The sequence below is a fragment of the Chroicocephalus ridibundus genome, chromosome 7, assembly GCF_963924245.1.
Source record: "Chroicocephalus ridibundus chromosome 7, bChrRid1.1, whole genome shotgun sequence".
Taxonomy (NCBI): Eukaryota; Metazoa; Chordata; class Aves; order Charadriiformes; family Laridae; genus Chroicocephalus; species Chroicocephalus ridibundus.
In genome coordinates, this window is record NC_086290.1 from 42582845 (window position 1) to 42600896 (window position 18052).

Here is an 18052-nt window from a genome sequence, read left to right on the forward strand (position 1 = left end):
ATCCCCATGGGGTGTTTGAGACTCCAGCATTGCTGCTCCCCTGGCTTTCTTCTCACCCTGCCTGCAAGTAAGTGCTGTTTGCGGAAAGCTCCATTTATTGTGGAAAACCCCACATGGGCAAGATGAAAAAAAAAATAATATATATTCTTATTCCTTTAAAAGGGAAAGTTAACAAGAACTCAGTCCCTGGAGACTGGGATGTATGGTACATCGGTACGGAGCTTTTCATTTCCAGTGCTGTCCTCTCCCTCTTAGCATAAGGCACAATTTTTTCTCTTTGTCATTGGTGCACAATGACCACAGATTTCCAATGAACTGGCTACAGGAAACCCTTAGGTCTTCTCCCCTCCATATCTTCCCGACTAACACAACACTCATTCATGGGTATAAATAATTCCCTATAATTCCTCTTTGGCTCATCTGCCCTTCCAGCATCCCGCCTGTGTTGGCAGTGAGTATTTCTGGCTTCTCCCCGACTCCAGCTCTTTTCAAGCCACCTCACTTCTCTCCCTGGTAATTAGTAACAGTCGTTTCCATCACAAAATGAGAAATTTCATTGAACCGTTGAAATTCAGCCCGTTTTCAAACGGCTTTTTATGCAGCACAGGGCTTTGAAGTTGCCACAAGACATAAAATCATAGAATGGTTTGGGTTGGAAGGGACCTTAAAGATCATCCAGAGCCACCCCCTGCCCTGGGCAGGGACACCTCCCACCAGCCCAGGTTGCTCCAAGCCCCGTCCAACCCGGCCTTGAACCCCTCCAGGGATGGGGCAGCCACAGCTTCTCTGGGCAACCTGGGCCAGGGGCTCACCACCCTCACAGCAAAGAATTTCTTCCTAATATCTAATTTAAATTTCCCCTCTTTCAGTTTAAAACCATAACCCCTCGTCCTATCGCTCCACTCCCTGATGGTGGCCAAGACTTTGAAAGATTTTTTGATCCCCTTGTGCAAGGCATCACTTGGAAGTATCTAGTCCAAGAAAACAGGAGCAACACAAAGCAATGGCTGGCGAGGTCTGCACTGGCCAAAACGCATCTTACACATGCTCCCCAAGTTATCTTTTATTCTGAGAAAGAGCTTAACTAACATCTTTCCTAGAAGCTGAGCATCACAGTTCACACTGCAGTTTAGTGACCTACAAGCTGCGCATTGTGTTAGAGGGGAAAATATTCATGTTATTTACATATTTGAGAGTAGTTTGTTCCTTGTCATCGCTGACGCTGGAAAGCCCTTCCAGCAGAAGGGCTTTCCGCAGGATGCAGTCGGTCAGGGCTCCAAGTTTCCTCATTTGAGATTCAATTTCTCCTGAAGGCCATACAAACGCAGATTAAGAGTATATACGCTCAGATAAAACATGCAGCCCGGGTGTAGGTTTGCTTTTATTGCTGCTTCTGGGGTTAGCCCGTTGCTGCGATTTCTCAGCAGTGTCAGCCTCAGTTGGAAATGTTGCAGCAAAACAGGCCACCGATTTCTCGAAAGCAAAATATTTTCTAGCATACGCAGAAATTTTAAAAAGCTTTGATTGGGGGATAAAAAAAGAAGACGCACAGAGCAATGCATTTCGGTAACTCCGATAATAATACATATTAATAAACAATAACATTAATAAAAATAACTCCTAACAAGCCCCACTAGGTGAAGCTTTTATTTCACCTTTGATTTCAAATGATAACACTTAAGAAGAGGGAAGAAAGGAAGGAAACCCCTTTTCAATCAGCCTTAAGCCATTTCTCCTCCCAGGCAGGGCTTTTCCTCCAGTCGTGTGGGTGGCGCCAAAATTCTCTGTTTCATTCTTAAGGCTTTTCCTGCTGTTGCTATTTAAAATGGTAGGAACCAAGACCAAAAGACTCCAAACCGTGCCCAGCTCCATAAGGCGGCTCTTCCCCCTGTAGCAGTTGCACTGATCCCCATTTTTTGCCCTTCAGGTAAACTAGGGAGGCAACCCCCTTTATCTTAGAGATAAGGAGCTGAGAGCAGAGCAATTACCTGTAATTATACAGCCAGCGGCAGAGCTCCCCAGCACTACATTAGGGAATGCACTAATATCCTCCCCAACGACTGTCACGTGCGTAGCGATTAACTCCACTCCTAAGAGAGACGCAGTGAAATATTTATTAATGTAAAACAGTGATTTAACGAAGTTAGTAGTGAACGCAACAGTGTTTTACCAGATTTGATGGCAAGGTACGCTTGATTATTTCCTGCATAGAGGCCAGGGTCAGACAAGCTGTCCAGGGACACCCTCCCGTTGAGGTTCAGAAAGGACCCCCTGGCTTTCTAAACTCCTTCTCAGAGAGGAGTCGAGGTGCGGCTGGATCCAGTCCTAGTCCCAGACTTGGTCAACTGTTTACATCTAAAGGATTATATACTCGCAATCAATCCTTCATGTCCCTTAGATAAGATTTCAAAGTTTAGCATGCTATTAGTCACTTACCGGGAATCTGTTGCGCCAAAGAATCTCTCAACCTTGGGGAGCAGAGCCTTAGGCGAGCATCCCCGCTCACGGGGAGATGCTGGCGTGCAGCCCGCTGCTGCGCAGAAGGCTTAAAGGGCTCTTGGTCTGTTCGCTATTTATAGAGTAAGATAATCAACCTACAGTCATATTCGCATGGGAAAAAAAAAATAATACCTAGTTCCCCGCTCCAGACAGTGTTTTGACTGTGTTGCCAGCCATCCCCCAAAGTCCAGGTGCAACTCATGACAGCTCCCACTGATGGTTATGGCTTGAGAAGGAGCCGGGGCGGGGAAAAAGGGGAGAGCACACTGCCCTGCGCTGGGGCACAAACCTCTCACCCCTGCTACAAATTAGGGGATGTGCCCTTGATTGCTATTAAGCCCGGTTTGCACCCCGGTTGTTGGGATGTTCGTGGCATTCCCAAGGCCCCCTCCTCGTGCAGCCTGCTTTGAACCTGCCACCGCGACTTCAGCCTCAAGGGTGAGAGGGGGATTTTGCAGCAGTGTTTTAATTTCTTTGTTTAATTTCTTTTAATTTCTTGTGGGATGGGAATGGCAGCTCTTCTCTTGCCTTAATTCCCACCCTGACTTGCCCAGCTCATGTTGTCCCCACCCTCTCTGCATGCTCTAGAGATGCTCCTCTCCTTTCACCCTGGCTGTTTCAAAGCAGAGGGTGGTATCAAATGTGGCACAAATACAACAGGAGACGTTTCCGCAGAGGCAGACAGGCAAACAGAAAGTGTAGGAGAAAACCAGAACCAAGAAAAGCTTCAGAAAATATTTCCTGGCCCACTTCCTAACCGGGGTGCTGGTGGTGGGGGAAGTATTTGGACGCAAGCAACGGCAAATCCTTTGGAACTAATGAAAACCATCTACTGGGAGCAAAACGAAAATGCAATCTGCAACCCTGCCCTTCTAGCAGAGCAGCTCTTTGCCTTGCTTTGCAAGCAGGAGAAAGAGCATGTTCTTTGAAACAGGGTGGGTGAGGGCCACGGCTGGACCCCATGCCTCTGGTCTGCTGGTGATGGAAAAATAGCGGAGCAACCTTTGGTTTTGGTGGTACCCACCGATTTCAGAGTAAGCAGCCGCCCCATCTTGCAGGAGCAGGTTTTGTTTGAGGGAAAGAAGGTGACCATGGGTTTGGTGGATGCCCAAGGAATCCCTGGAGGAAAAAGCCAGCAGATGGTGCTCAAGGACGGAGCCAAGGCGGGATGTTCCTGGGTGTCCCCACCCATATGTGACCTGGAGCCAGACACCCTGTGCTTGCGTGAAACACACAGGGGAAACCCACACAACATTTCTTAAATTGGGGGTAGAAATGGCCTGGCTGAAGGGCATCCACACGCAGAAGAGAACTGCAAAATCTCACCGATGGCTGCCTGTTTCAATTAATTTGGGACCCTAATTTTTTTAAGGGTCCCAAGCTGAGACCCTTATGCCGGGGACAGGAGGACATGAGGGTCCCCTTTGCATCTGGGCAAGAAAAGAGCACACAGAGCTTTTTGTATCGTGGGTGGAAAGAGAATTCCTCAAAATCCTCTTCCTGACTCATAGCATTAATCACGTCTAGTTATTAATACACCAGGGAGGAAATCTTGCTAAACTTAGTCCCAGCTGTCTCTAGAAATTACCAATGCCATGTGATTCGGTCTTTTACTAATTATCAGAGAGGGTTTGTTTGATGGCTGGGGCTGGAAAGATGCCACCCCGTCCCCAGGGGTTTCACTCACACCTGGAACATTGCAGCAGCTGGAGTGGAGACCTGCCCGCCTTCCCTGTTGCTGCCGTGATGGACGGGGACCACTTTTCAGGGGGTCACGAACACAAAGATAGGAATTAAAAAAAAAAAACAAACCCATCCTGAAACACCCTCAACATCCTGGCTGGCTGCTCTCCGCCTGTGCGCCAGCCACAAAGCCCCTTTTTGGAAAGGAAAACCTTTCAGCTTGGTTAATCCGGTCATAAAGGCAGTCAGATGGGAATCTGAGACCCCTCGTAGTCTCGTTTAATTATCGGAGCACTTGGTAAAAGTCACTTCAATATTAAAACCATATTAAGACAAATTCTGCAGTGCAAAAAGAATAAATTTTAACTTCCCAAGTTAAATATGTTCTCAAGCGAGCTGCGATAGGCATACCCTGCAGGTCATACGCGTTTTGCCAATATTGCTAACCTTATTTGTCTCTGATCCTCTATCTTGGCCGTTTTTCACTACTGTTCTGGGGTGTCTGCAGCTTCCCTGTGTTTTGTTCTTTTCTTTTTGCCAGTCAATTAAAAATGTTTTCCTGCGTTCCTTCATTGCCACGCAGAAAACTTCGGTTTTTTTGAAGGTTATCTGAACCTATGCCAATATAGATCCCAGTTGCCATTGAGCTTGTATGACCAAGCCATACTGGTTTCCACCAGTGGCGGCAAACTGGGACCGCTGGGACCCCACTTGGGGGATGTGATTCTTGCCGAGTGCCTTGTACAGGTGACAGCGGGGCTGAGATGGGCAGGAGAGGTGATAACCTGACAGCCCAAAGGCCGGAGAAGATGCAGGGTGGCACATTGCCTGCGCCTGCCTGTTCAGTAGGAGGCTGGCAAAGGGGCTGAGAGCCCCTGTGGCCACGTGCTGCTGCTTTATGGTGTTGCCCTGGTGCCCTCCCAGTTGGGCTCTTCCCTCTTTAGAAGGAAAATCATTTGGTTTGGACATTTCTTCCAGCAAAGTGCACCTCTATCATATGTATTTTATCCTTTAGCCTTTATCCTTAGATGGGTCCTATCCTTAGATAAGGAATCCTTTATCCTTAGATGGGTCCCTTGCCCATCTTGGCCACTGTTATCATAGAATCATAGAACGTGTTGGGTTGGAAGGGACCTCTAAAGGCCATCTAGTCCAACCCCCCTGCAGTGAGCAGGGACATCTTCAACTAGATCAGGTTGCTCAGAGCCTCATCCAGCCTGGCCTTGAATGTCTTCAGGGATGGGGCCTCCACCCCCTCTCTGGGCAACCTGAGCCAGTGTCTCACCACCCTCAGTGTAAAGAACTTCTTCCTCATGTCTAATCTAAACCTGCCCTGCTCTAGTTTAAAACCATTGCCCCTCCTCCTATCGCTCCGTGCCCTTGCAAACAGCCCCTCCCCAGCTTTCCTGTAGGCCCCCTTTAGGGACTGGAAGGGGCTCTAAAGTCTCCTTGGAGCCTTCTCTTCTCCAGGCTGAACAACCCCAACTCTCTCAGCCTGTCCTCACAGCAGAGGTGCTCCAGCCCTCTCATCTTCGTGGCCCTCCTCTGGCCCCGTTCCAACAGGTCCATGTCCTTCTTGTGCTGAGGGCTCCAGAGCTGGACGCAGTACTCCAGGTGGGGTCTCAAGAGAGCACAGTGTGTTTGTCATGGCTTTCCAGTGGACCCTGTTTCCTCCATGCCCAGTTCACCTGCCTGCCGACACCCGGGGAGGAGTTTGCGAGGCACAGGAGACGTGCCTGCAGCTCCCAGGCACAGCTCTTATTTGGGAACACCCTGCCTTTCAGGCCCAGCTTGACAGATTTGGGATGGGGGGGGATGGGACACGTCACCCTGCTTGCTTTGGGGCACACGGCTGGGGATGTTTGTGCTGAGTCCCTCCGCGAGGCCGGCACTCCGGCCCGGCAAGCGCCAAGCCAAGCACCATTTATTTCTAAAAACGAGCTATTGCATCAGTTCAAGGGCTCAGCACTTTCCTGAAGCATTCCAGCTATTTCTTTATGTGGCTGGTCTTTCAAACAGCACAAGAAACCTAGAGCAAACATAATAAATCCCCATTTGAAACCAAGAGAGTTTGACTATTTGATTCCAGGGCCGCCATCTCAGTTCCAGCCTTATATGGAACCAAACAAGGGCAAGAGATAAGGATTAATGTTTCCATACCATCATTTCTTGCAAAACACAACCCAGTCTGGGCTGAAATGTTTAACTTTGGCCAGCGACATGCTGCCGCTCAAGGCAGAGGAATAAAATAACTGCCCCAGATCTGCCTAATAAAAGGTTAAAGGTATTTTTTTCACGGTGCATACTTTTTGGGGGGGTTGGGGGGGCGGAAATCACCTGTCAGCAACTTTCAAACTTTTACTTGAAACTTTCCACTAGGCTACATATATTTTAAGATACTTGTCGTTATGCTAAAGACCTGACTTTTATTTATAAATTATGCTATGACATAATCCCTCCACTTCTTACTCCGAATCTGGGCAGGTGTAAAAAAAAACCCTGTTAATGTAAAGAGGAAACTGCATTAAGGAGAGACTCTCTCCCACTGCGCCGACGTTCGTGACTGTTTGGGGGGATGAGGCTGAGCTTTCTGCAGCCTCCAGCATCTCCGAACGGCACTGTGAGGGAGCCCTGCCTAACTTGGTATGGTCCTTGGCACCTCCTGGCTCCTGCAAACATCCAAGTCCGGCCCTTCCTGACCAAAAAGCCCTTTTAAATCAGCTCCTGCGACCCCACAGGACTTTTTTTTTATATATATATATATATAAAAAATATTATTTTTTTTCTTCCTGACGATAAGAGGGAGAAGCCTTTTGGAGACAGTGGGGCCAGCACGGGAAGGGGAAGACACACAGTGTGGAGGCATCCCTTGGAGCTGGGGGGGGACACACATACACGGTGGGGGGTGGTGACGGGAACCGCATGTGATGAGCAGCTCTGCGTTCAGCCCCGGGAACGCCAACACCAACCATCTGGATCCCATTTGCGATCGGCCGGCCCCTCGGCACTCCCGCGCCAGCCGCCGCCTCCGGCCTCCCTCAGACCCGCGGCGGCCGTCGTGCAGGGACCAGTGCACCCCCATTTCCCTCGCCCCGCCGCCGCTTGCACCCCACCAAGCAAGGCGAGCAGGGACCGGGAAGGCTGAACAGGGCCAGCACACCATGAAGCAAGGGTGAGAGGTGCTTCGGAGTGGAAAATCCTGGAATAAGCAACTTTTTTGGGGGTTCGCTCAGGGGTAAGTGTTGCTTTCCACACGGGAGCCCTTAGCCTGGGCTCAGCAGCTGCCGCGCTACGTTCCCCTTCCTCCGCGGTGTGTTTGTCTTTGGGGAGTTTTCCAGGAATTTTGGACAAAACCCATCCTATGCGCAGAGGGGTGTCCTCAGAGGAAAGCTATTGCGCTTGGAAAAGCGGAGCGATGCCGGAGCCTTGCTCACACCAGGAGCCTCCTCCCCGAGCCGATGCACCGCATGTGCACAGGGACACTTCTGGTCCCACCAGGGCAAGAGAACTAAATCCATTCAACAGCACCGAGCAGAGGATTTCCCCTGCTGCTGCAGGAGGACGGTGTTTGCCTTTGATGCCCTGAAATCACTGCCGCGGCAGCTTGGTGGGATGGGAGCAGGATGCCCCGGGAAGCGGTGGGGTGGGTGCCCTGAGGAGCGCATGCCGTGGTTTGGGGAGCTGCTTGGGCACAAGGAGGCGGGTGCATGCATGGGACCCTGCAAGGAGCCTGGCTAAGGGGGTGTCTCACTGCCCCCTCTCCTGCTCCTGAGGCTGGGCGTTGTTTTGGTAGCAGCCCTCACCCTTCCTGCCTCAAGGCGAGGTAGGATGAACTGGCCAGAGATGCTGCTCAGCCTGTCCACCCCACGCAGGTCCCGCTGCTGGGAATGTCCCTGCTGCTCCAGGGTGGGCCAGCACTGTGTGGCTCTAGGGACAATCGTCATCCTCTCATGCTCATCAATGGAGAGAGAAATGGGCCAAACGTCAGATATTTTTCCCCAAGGGCTCTCCAGCCTTGCATGGAGCCACCTCCTGCCTCCACAGCCCCCATCCTTGCTCCCTTCTGCCTTTGCCAGCCTTTTCCCTCCATAGCCCCAGTTGCCCTTAGCTCCCCAGGGCTTTGCACACAGTGATGCTTTTGCCGACGGGTGGCTATGACTAATCATGGAGACACCCGGCCACTGTCCCTCTTGGGTCAGCAAAGCCCTCCCTTCCCAAGTGGAGGCCAGGGCGAGAAAGGGTTGCGGCCAAATCGGTTTCCTGACCAGGCACAGGGGCCAAAACTGTCTGGAGCGGAGGTGGCCAAAGACACTCTGGTTCCAGTGGGTGCAATGGGAAACTCTCAGCTCATTTCTGGTTGCTGTGATGACTCAAGTGTGCTCTCAGGGGACGAATGCTGCATTTTTCAAACTTCTGGCTTTACCCCATTACTTACTGGTTTAAAAAAAAAAATAAAAAATCAGTATTTATGGTTGGATAATTATTGTGCTTATATAGTGCTGTTTCTGGGGCACAGCCACCCAGTTTGGGAGCTTTGTGGAGGCCAGAGAGATGTCTCCAGCCTGAGGCTGTTTCAGGGAGCCAGGGAACTTCTCCAATGTCACGTACGAATGCGGTGGCAGAGCAGAGACACAACTATGCTTAGTGGACGAGGGAAAGGCTAGACTTTAGTAAAGCCTTTGACACAGTTTTCCACAGCATTCTCCTGGAGAAACTGGCTGCTTATGGCTGGATGGCTGAGCCCAAAGAGTTGTGATGAACAGAGTTAAATCCAGTTGGCGGCCAGTCACGAGTGGTGTTCCCCAGGGCTCAGTATTGGGACCTGTTCTCTTTAGTATCTTTATCAACAACCTGGACGAGGGGATCGAGTGCACCCTCAGTCAGTTTGCAGGTGACACCAAGTTGGGTGGAGTGTTGATCTGCTGGAGGGTAGGATGTCTCTACAGAGGGATTGGGACAGGCTGGATCCATGGGCTGAGGCCAATGGTGTGAGGTTCAAAGAGGCCAAGTGCCGGGTCCTGCACTTGGGTCACACCAACCCCATGAACGCTACAGGCTTGGGGCAGAGTGGCTGGAGAGCTGCCTGGTGGAAAAGGACCTGGGAATGTTGGTTGACAACAGGCTGAATATGAGCCAGCAGTGTGCCCAGGTGGCCAAGAAGGCCAGCAGCGTCCTGGCCTGTCTCAGGAACAGTGTGGCCAGCAGGACTGGAGCAATGATGGTCCCCCTGTACTGGGCACTGGTGAGGCCCCACCTTGAGTGCTGTGTCCAGTTTTGGGCCCCTCCCCACAGAAAAGACACCGAGGGGCTGGAGCATGTCCAGAGAAGGGCGACGGAGCTGGTGAGGGGTCTGGAGCACGAGTCTTGTGAGCAGCAGCTGAGGGAGCTGGCGGTGTTCAGCCTGGAGAAGAGGAGGCTGAGGGGAGACCTTCTCGCTCTCTGCAACCCCCTGAAAGGAGGGGGTAGCCAGGGGGGGTCTGTCTCTTCTCCCAAAGAACAGGCAATAGGACAAGAAGAAATAACCTCAAGTTGTGCCAGGGGAGGTTTAGACTGGATATCAGGAAAAATTTATTCACTGAAAGGGTTATCGAGCATTGGAACAGGCTGCTCAGGGAAGTGGCTGAGTCACCATCCCTGGAGGTATTTAAAAGACATGCAGATGTGGTGCTGAGGGACATGGTTTCGTGGTGGACTTGGCAGCGTCAGGTTAACAATTGGATTTTATGATCTTAAAGGTCTCTTCCAACCAAATTTATTCTATGATACTACACACCTCCCTGGTGCCATCCCTTGACTTTGTAGTATCAGAGATACGGACACAGTTCCCAGAGCTCAGGAAAATGAGCTTTCCACCCCCAACCTTATACCCCATGCCACCCTGGTCTTTGCAGAGATGTAGACCATGACCAGGGGTGTGATGGCATCTCTAAGACAGGAGCACAAGGCTGCACGCTTGCTCCTGCCACCCCTTGTCATTCATTCATTCCTTTTCCAATTATCAGCAGTATAGGTGGTTCCCTTCCTGGTTTTCAAACATCTTTGCAGTTTTCCATTGAAATGCATTAACTTCCCTAATTTCAGGGTGAGCTGAACCAGCCCCCAGTGTATTCCCACACATCAAAGAGAAAAAAAAAAAAAATAAAAAAATGTTGTTCCTCTCCTAACTTTTGCTACGTGCCTGTCTGGGAACAGGAGGGAAGGGAACATCTTATTCCTTCCGTCAGTGCAAACTCGGGTAACTGCAGAGCCTTGCCAGCCTTGGACTGTATTTTCCCAGCCTGGATGCATTTGGTTCGCAGCAAAGGGGAGAACCTGCCCCGCGCTGGGTGTGCACGGCAGCGGGGCTGGCTGCGGGTGGCATGGCATGCATGCTCTCCGCTGTGAATCACAGCCAGCCTTACCCCTCCGCGTGCCCATCACTTTTTCCACCTTTTAAAGTGATCTGTGTTCCACATTAAGGAGCAGATTTGTTTGGGTGGAGAGGCACTGGGAGGCTTAGGTTACTATACATAAAGAGTCATTGATCTTTGAGGGAGTTCCCTTTTTTTTTTTTTAGCAAATACTCCCTTTCCTCTTAATAACTATGCTATTTTGGTCTCAGTCTTCAGATGAAGAAAACAACCAGATTTTAAGCCAACAGAACACTTATAAGAACAGAAATAAATGTGATTCATATTAAATGCTAGCACCCAGGTAGGATATTAATGCTAAATAACTCCGTTGCTTTGCTTAACGCTGGTTTTCAAAAACCGGAGTTCAAGCGGTTTGCAGAAGCAGGAAGATTTTCCACCCTTTTGGGCTTGTTTGCTTTTAACGCTCAGGTCTGCCTTTGTAGGAAGAAATGTTTTCAGGAGCAGCCCTCAACCCAACAACCCTCACCTTCCCGGTGCCACCAATGCCAGATGGCAGCAATGTTAATGGAAAGCCTCGAAAAGAGCTGGTGCAAATTGAAATGGCCCCTCTCAACCGCTTGGAGCTGTGAATAAATTCAGAATCTGCCCCATCCAGCTCATCCCAAGTCTCTAGAAATTGCCTTGCTTCTCTGGAGGCTGTGTGGCCAGGTGATATTTTGTGACATATGATGAAGGGGTGGCCAGGTGCCTAGAGGCTTGGGAGGCTTATGTCCCTTTTCAAAGGCAACTGAGCTATCTCACAGGGAAAAATCACAGCATCTGGCCCCTAGATGTCCAAATCACTGCTAGGAGTGGCTTTTGGCTAATGTTTTCCCCAGCTCAGAGCTCTTAACAGTGCAGAGAAGTTTAAGGTGGGATTCATCCAGCCGAGAGAGGAGCACGCATCACCTCCAGAGGGCAATCTGTGCTATGATGGCTCCACGTCAGGATTTCAGAAGCCGTTCCTCCTCCCTGCTTGCTCCATCCCACTGTCGGGGCTGCAAATAGTTCTTCTGGGCGGACAGTGTCCACTTCCAAGCTGTTGGCAAGGCTTACAGCAGCCTCATGGCTTCACCGCTGCCTCCCGGGGCCGTGCATATAGCAAAGAACAGCCAAGTCAAGGGTATTTATGCTGAGCAGTTTGGTTGGGAAACAGGATGACGATGAGGCATGGGGAGATGCCCACAAAGCAAACACAGATGAAGGCAGAGGTCCCTTTGTTTTGACCCCAACATCCCCATGGAGCAGACTTTGGGAGGGCTCCAAGGATGCTCACAGCATCTCATCTCCAGGACAGTGCTTTGCCCTCCCTCTGGTCCTGCCTGTTCCTCTTGTAGAAAAGCTGTTGGGATCCAGGTGCAAATCCGCATCTTTCTCCCTGATCGAGATGACACACCCCACATACAAAGGAAAATCAGGGACACAACTGCTTTGCAGCCTTCTATTCAAGCTATTCATGGGGGTGAATATTGGACCCCATGCACTTTGGTTGAGGGCAGTGAGACATCCCAGAGGTCCCTTGCTGCGCCAGCTAGCAAAGCTGCACAGGCTGCCCAAGGCCAAGCCCAAACCCAGGCCATTATATCCCCAGAAGAGCATACAAGTCATGGCTCCGCTTACTGCAGTTGCTTCAGGTCTTCCGTCCTCTCCCAAAGGCTGCTCACCTCCCAGCAGCAACAGTACCGTCACGGGCAAGGAGAGCTGATGGGAACAGATTCCACGCTAGTTTTGGATTCCTTGGTTATCACACCCCAAGAGTTGGTTCTGCCCATCTCAGTCCTTTAGCCTTGAGGAAAAGCATCAGGCAACTACAAAACGCTAGTACAGAAAACCCCTCCGATAGCTCGAGCTAATTGTTTTCTCTTGCAGTCCAGCGAGGTAGATAGCATCAATGCCTGAAGCGCTGCCCGGCTGGGAGTTCAGATTTAAGAGTTCTTTTGCAATAACATTAATTATTCCCTCTACCTGCCATAGCATCCATCCATATCTATGGATGACACATTGCATTTCTATTCGCGCCAAAGCCATATACTTCCCCTCCCTCTCCAAGTCAGCCAGCCCAGCTGAGAGGCACATGTAATGAATCAAAGTGATATGTAACAGCTGTAGTAATTTTTTCCTGTCTTTTATGTTCTGCTTTTTAAAGTCTGCTCATCTGCTTTGCACTGTTACAGATTTTATTTTAACTACGCTCTAGTGAAAACACACACACGCACAAATGAGTGATTGCTTAGAAAGTGAACTTGGAGCATCCCCTCAAATAAAAAAAATATGTAAAACGTCAGATTTTATGCACAGAGAAGTATGCAATAAGCAAAAAAAATAGCTGCTGGGAAAAATATTTAAGGAAATCACTTCATTGCGTTAGTGGTAGAAATGATTGCCTTTTGAAAGCATTATTACTAACAGATGTATATCTTCTGATGAAATGGAGGACATACTGTAATATTAAGAGGTCACCACACACTATATTATCTCTAGACAGACATAAAACCTTCAGATTATTGAAGATTACATGAGTTAATCTTTTAGCACATGAATTCTTAAGAGACTGGCTCCCCGGGCTTTGGTGCTAATTCTTAACAGTTCAGGAAAGTGTTCTCCTTTTCTAAAGACGCTCGGTAGTCAGGGTTTACAGCATTTTTTTTTCCAGCTCACTGTGGTTGTATCAAAAGCTCTACCAGAGCTTTCACCCCCCTCCCTAGGGCTCCAAGGAACTTTTCATTAAAAAAAAATAAAAATAATAAAATCCAGGCTGAAATTGCCTTATTGAAAATGACAATAATCCAGGAGAATAAAGTTGCAAAACAGAGACTTGCCATAATTGAGAATTAAAGCAAATTAGCATAAATGCACATCCCTGGTTTTACCCTGCAAGGTGGTGACCCCTCCAGTTTCTGCGACCAGTGGTAATCAGGGACATAAAGCAAGAACACATTGAGCAAAGCACATTACTCGTTGTGCCTTACCAAGGCAAGCCAAGCAAGACCTACCTCCAAATAATACAAAAAAAAAATCACATCATTTACTGTCTTAGACCCACTTTGCTCGTTCAGCCAGAGACTTGCTGTTGGCTCAGCCAGACGGGTTCTAAGCAGAGTTTTAGTTCAAAGCCCTCCCTGAAAGCACGTTACCTTTACAAAAAAAGCCGCTGCCCTTGCTGCTTCTTCTCAGGGGCTAGCTCCTACTGGAAAATCATCTCCTCACCGGCCGCTTTCTGCAAGCACCCAACTCTTCCTCCTTTGCTGATAAGGGTTCTGTGGAGGGGAGGATGTAAGGAAAAAGCCTGCTCAGGAACACCTGTGCTTAAATGCTCTTCTTTTCCAGAAATCGGCAGTCTATCTCTAAGAGACATCAGTCACCTCTTCCTGCAAGGCTTCGCTGTTGTCTTTCCTTTTAATAACTAATTTTAGTTCCTGTGAGTTTAGGATTATTTTGGGGAAGCATGATGCTAAAGTTCATCTCTTGTTGATGAACCAGTCCCTTTGCTTTCATATAACTAAAAAATACCACAATGGAGGTCACAGAGAAAGCTGAAAATCGATGTGGAGGCCTCCTAAAGGCTAAAATGAAAACGAAGGTGACCAAAACGAACAGCCAACTTTTTATTGCTTGGAAAAGGTGTTGTATTTCCCAGCTGGCCAGGTCAAATAAACCAAAGCTGAGACTGAGCGTTGTTCTAACACGCTGTGATGTCCAGGTTTATCTCGTGGTGCCCCAAAGGCTGACTCAGCCATTTGGGTTTGCCAGGATGGAGGTACATGAAATACAGCCGGTGGCTTCTCTGCCGCGAGGCTCCGGGGCTGAACCGTAACCTAAAGGGACTAACGGAGGTGGGCTCAGCCCCAGCTCTCCCACAGGCTACTTGTTTGAACATGAGCAGGGCAGTTCTTCAAGGCGTTTCAAGCCAAAGCAGCCCTAAAAATGTAGGTATAGATCCACCGTTGAGTTTCGGTCTACGTTCAGTGTAAAGCCCAGTTGCCCACCACTGCGAGAGAGTCACGGGAGTGTTGTGAGGAGCTTCGTAGCACCGGGGGGATTTGCTTTTCCCTTCTGCTGTGTTTTATGGCTGTAAACAGCCCCGTAAGTCTCTTTGCAGCTGCAGAGAGACTTTGGTTAAAACCAAAAAAACCCCAAATGTTTGCTTCAGTCCTGTCATTTCTTAGCTGGCAAGACATTCATTTTCACCGGTTTATCTTGATGCTCGATTTACCCCCAGCTGCTGCGAATGCGGAGGGATAGGATGCCAGCAGCTAATAAACAGGACGATAACATAACCCCCTGCATTTCAGAAAAGAAATACTAGCACTTTTACGGTGTACGTTATTTTAACAGGCTGTTTTTCCATAGCGTGCGTTTTATTTCACATTTTTCATTCATAGCTAGCAGCGTTATTACTCCCAATGGATGTTGCAAGGCAAGCCCTCAAAAAACTTCCAGCTCTTCTGTAAACCTCTTCTGCCCAGAGCAGAGATGCTCTGGGGAGGGGTGGGGGGTTGGATGGGTGGTTGTCACAAGCTCAGTGCTTTTTGCAAACCTCAGCTCTGGGACCTGCAGACCTTTCTGCACGTGTGTGTGCTCAGGGGATGAAGGTCGTAGCAAAGGCCACGGCAAATCCTGCACCTATGGAGCAGCAGAGCCCAGCTTCCCCCTCCCCACCTGTCCTTTGGGTGAAACTAGGTTTTCTGGGGGCAAGCTGTAAATCAGGACGTAAATCAGCTGTAAATCTGGTCCAGCAGAGCACGTTGGCTCCCACTTGGAGGCACTGGGAGGTTTGGCTTGGACTCCAATAGCCGGGGGGGATGGATGAGTGCCAGCTAACAAGGATGATATTTTTTAGTGTTTTTATGAATTATATCAATACCTCCGGGCTGCAGCAGCTGTGTCTATAAATGGAGGAGCTGCCAATAAGAGGGAAGACTTGTCATGTCTTAATTAATGCTGCGGGCTAGCTGCTGGCTCTGGGTGCCTGTTCAACGTCTCTCAACCTGGCGCTGTTATTGTTCTTACGCACAAATTCTGGGGGGAAAGGCAGGGGGTAGCTTTTGCCTGACTCATGCTTTGTGGCATTCATAAATGCCGTGTGGAGCACCTGGAAGAGCAAACGCTACAAACCCCTTCTCCCACAGAGGGCCAGACCCCAACCCGGCTTCGACACACAGGGAGCCAGTGGGAAGCGTCAGGATTGTGGCTGGTTTCGGGAAACGAGGTGGATGTTGTCCCTGCCTTTCCACTAAGCTCCATCTCTGATAGCCCTGAGGAATGTCTCTTCAGTGGAAGAGGGATCAGCTGTTCAGATGTTTATTCATGAATTTTCTCCAATTCCTGGCACCTGGTTCTCTTTCCAGCTGTGCCAGCGATGGCCATCTGTGTAACTACCATGGTTTTCCTTAAAGAGGGGTTAGTCTTCCCCCTAGCCCTCTTAGGCCTTTGTATTGGTCACAACTCTCTGGACTGATGGAGTTGGCAAGGATAGTCATGAGAAAATTGATTTTTATTTATTTATTTTAAACAATGACCCAGTTAATAGCTTGATTTATTTGAATCACTTTTGGCTTATTTGAGTAATTGAGCTCCTTTTGGGGAATGAAAAGTATTCAATCACTGTATTCTCTTTTGAGAGGATATTTTCTTGGTTAAGCAAGTCCTGCTGGTTTCTGCTCTGTAGGCTTGGAAATGAAGATGAAATAATAAATTGGCCATCTCTATGACAACAGATACACAGCTTTCCTGAAGGAGACATTGTTTTAGAAGACTTGCCAGGTGGATCACAGATAAGAAACTTCCATAAATTATATTTTTGGCTCCAGCACATAAAATATTATTCTTGGTGCCTTTCCAGAATGTGATCAGTGAGCGCAGGCTGTTCCACTGCCAGGGCTGTGAGCTTGGGGGAGTCCAAGGGCTTCTTGCTATACAGCCAGATCACGTGGTCTGGAGTAATTAAATTTCCATTTGTATATTTGGGACAGCCGAAAAGGTGAGCTGAGGCAAAAAGGGGATGTTAAGGGAAATTCTTATTCTGGTGTTTGTTTACAAAAAAAAAAAAAAAAGTGGGGGGTGACAGCAAGAGAGGATTTGTTGGCCCAGATGTTCATCCCTGGATGAAGAGGACAAGTAGGAGGCCATCATATATTTTAAGGATTGGTGGTAAAAACCTAGGCTGGCCATTTTCCTATGTATTAGATATTGTATTACCTGGAGCAGCATAGACAAGGAGAAAGATACCGAAGTCCACAGGGGTGATTAAATGCCAATTATGTAAGCGATGATTCCTCTTCCATAGAAATGCTTGCTATGAAGTAGACTGTCTGGCATTAAAATATTTTATTCCTGCCGAAGTGCCGCAAAAGCATTGCAAAACCACATGGTTTGGCTTTTCTATCTTGTGCCTCATCCGTGCCTGGCCAGCGCTGACGCTGTTTCTCACTCACCCTGTTTTTCTCCCTTAGATCTCACGTTGGGTGCTTTGAAAACAAAGAGAATAAAAGGAAAACACAGATAAAAGACCAAAATGAGGAAACACCGACATTTGCCCTTTGCGGCAATGTTTTGCCTCCTACTCTCAGGCTTTTGCTCGGTTCGTGCCCAGCAGCAAGCAGGTAAGACCGGACTGCTTCACCTGACTTCATGCCTGTACAAAAGTGCCGCTAGTTTGCAAAAACCGTTTGGTTTTTAACGTGCATGTTGATGGTACGTTGTGGTTTACCTTCTGCCCCTCAGCTCCCACTCAGCTGAGGGTCCTTTCAGACCCAGACCTTAGCCAACGCGCGCGGTGCCTTCCCGAGCATGTTGCTGGTCGGTGATGTGCCTTTGAGGATGCTCTCTGGGGGCACAGGGGTGCGGGATATGCACCTAGGGTGGCCCCGAGCGGCTTTTCTCTGGGGCAGAGCTCTTTTGCCCTCCTTGCATGCGTAGGAGGGGATTTTTGCAGTGAGAAGAGCGTTGCCACCGACCTGCAGAAAAGCTGTTTGGCTTTTTTAAGAGGAGACGCTGGTGCCTTTGGGAATGGAGCTGGTGTCATGATGGGGAGGGGGGGTTGTTAGCAGCAGGAAAAATATGGAAAACTTACTCCAGCATCCAGGCTGTTTAAACCGAGCGGCCTTTCCTTCTTCGAGCACCACCGCGGAGCAAGCGAAGCCCTGAGTCAGCAAAAAAAAAAAAAGGTGCAGGAGACCATGGGCAGCTAGAAGCTGCACAAGCCTAAATTCACGCGTGAAGTTGCAGGCGCCTTTGTCTGGCTCAGGGCTGTTGTCCAAACCCCTGTGGCGAGGGTCCGGGAGGGGGGAGAAGCATCTCACCTCCCCTTCCCCGCGAAGGGTGGGTCGCATGCTGTCCCCTCCTGTCCCCCAGCGCCTGGGGGTGGTGTCAGGGCGCTGATAGCTGCCTGTTTTTTCTCGAGCGCTTCTAGTTTTGCTGCGGGCGACAAAGGGGAAGCTTCATTTTCACCATGCGAGAGAGGCCGTCGGTTGTTCGGG

General features: G+C 49.3%; 1 protein-coding gene across 1 annotated transcript in view; it reads left to right on the plus strand.

Annotated features, from left to right (window-relative positions):
- Window positions 1-7151: 7151 nt before the first annotated feature.
- The window catches only part of COL6A3 (collagen type VI alpha 3 chain), a 65733-nt gene continuing 54832 nt past the window's right edge, over window positions 7152-18052 (plus strand). Inside the window, exons 1-2 of the mRNA XM_063340410.1 lie at window positions 7152-7417; window positions 17027-17176. Coding sequence (XP_063196480.1) covers window positions 17089-17176 — 88 coding nt within the window. The 5' untranslated portion in view covers window positions 7152-7417; window positions 17027-17088. The remainder of the gene's footprint in view (window positions 7418-17026; window positions 17177-18052) is intronic.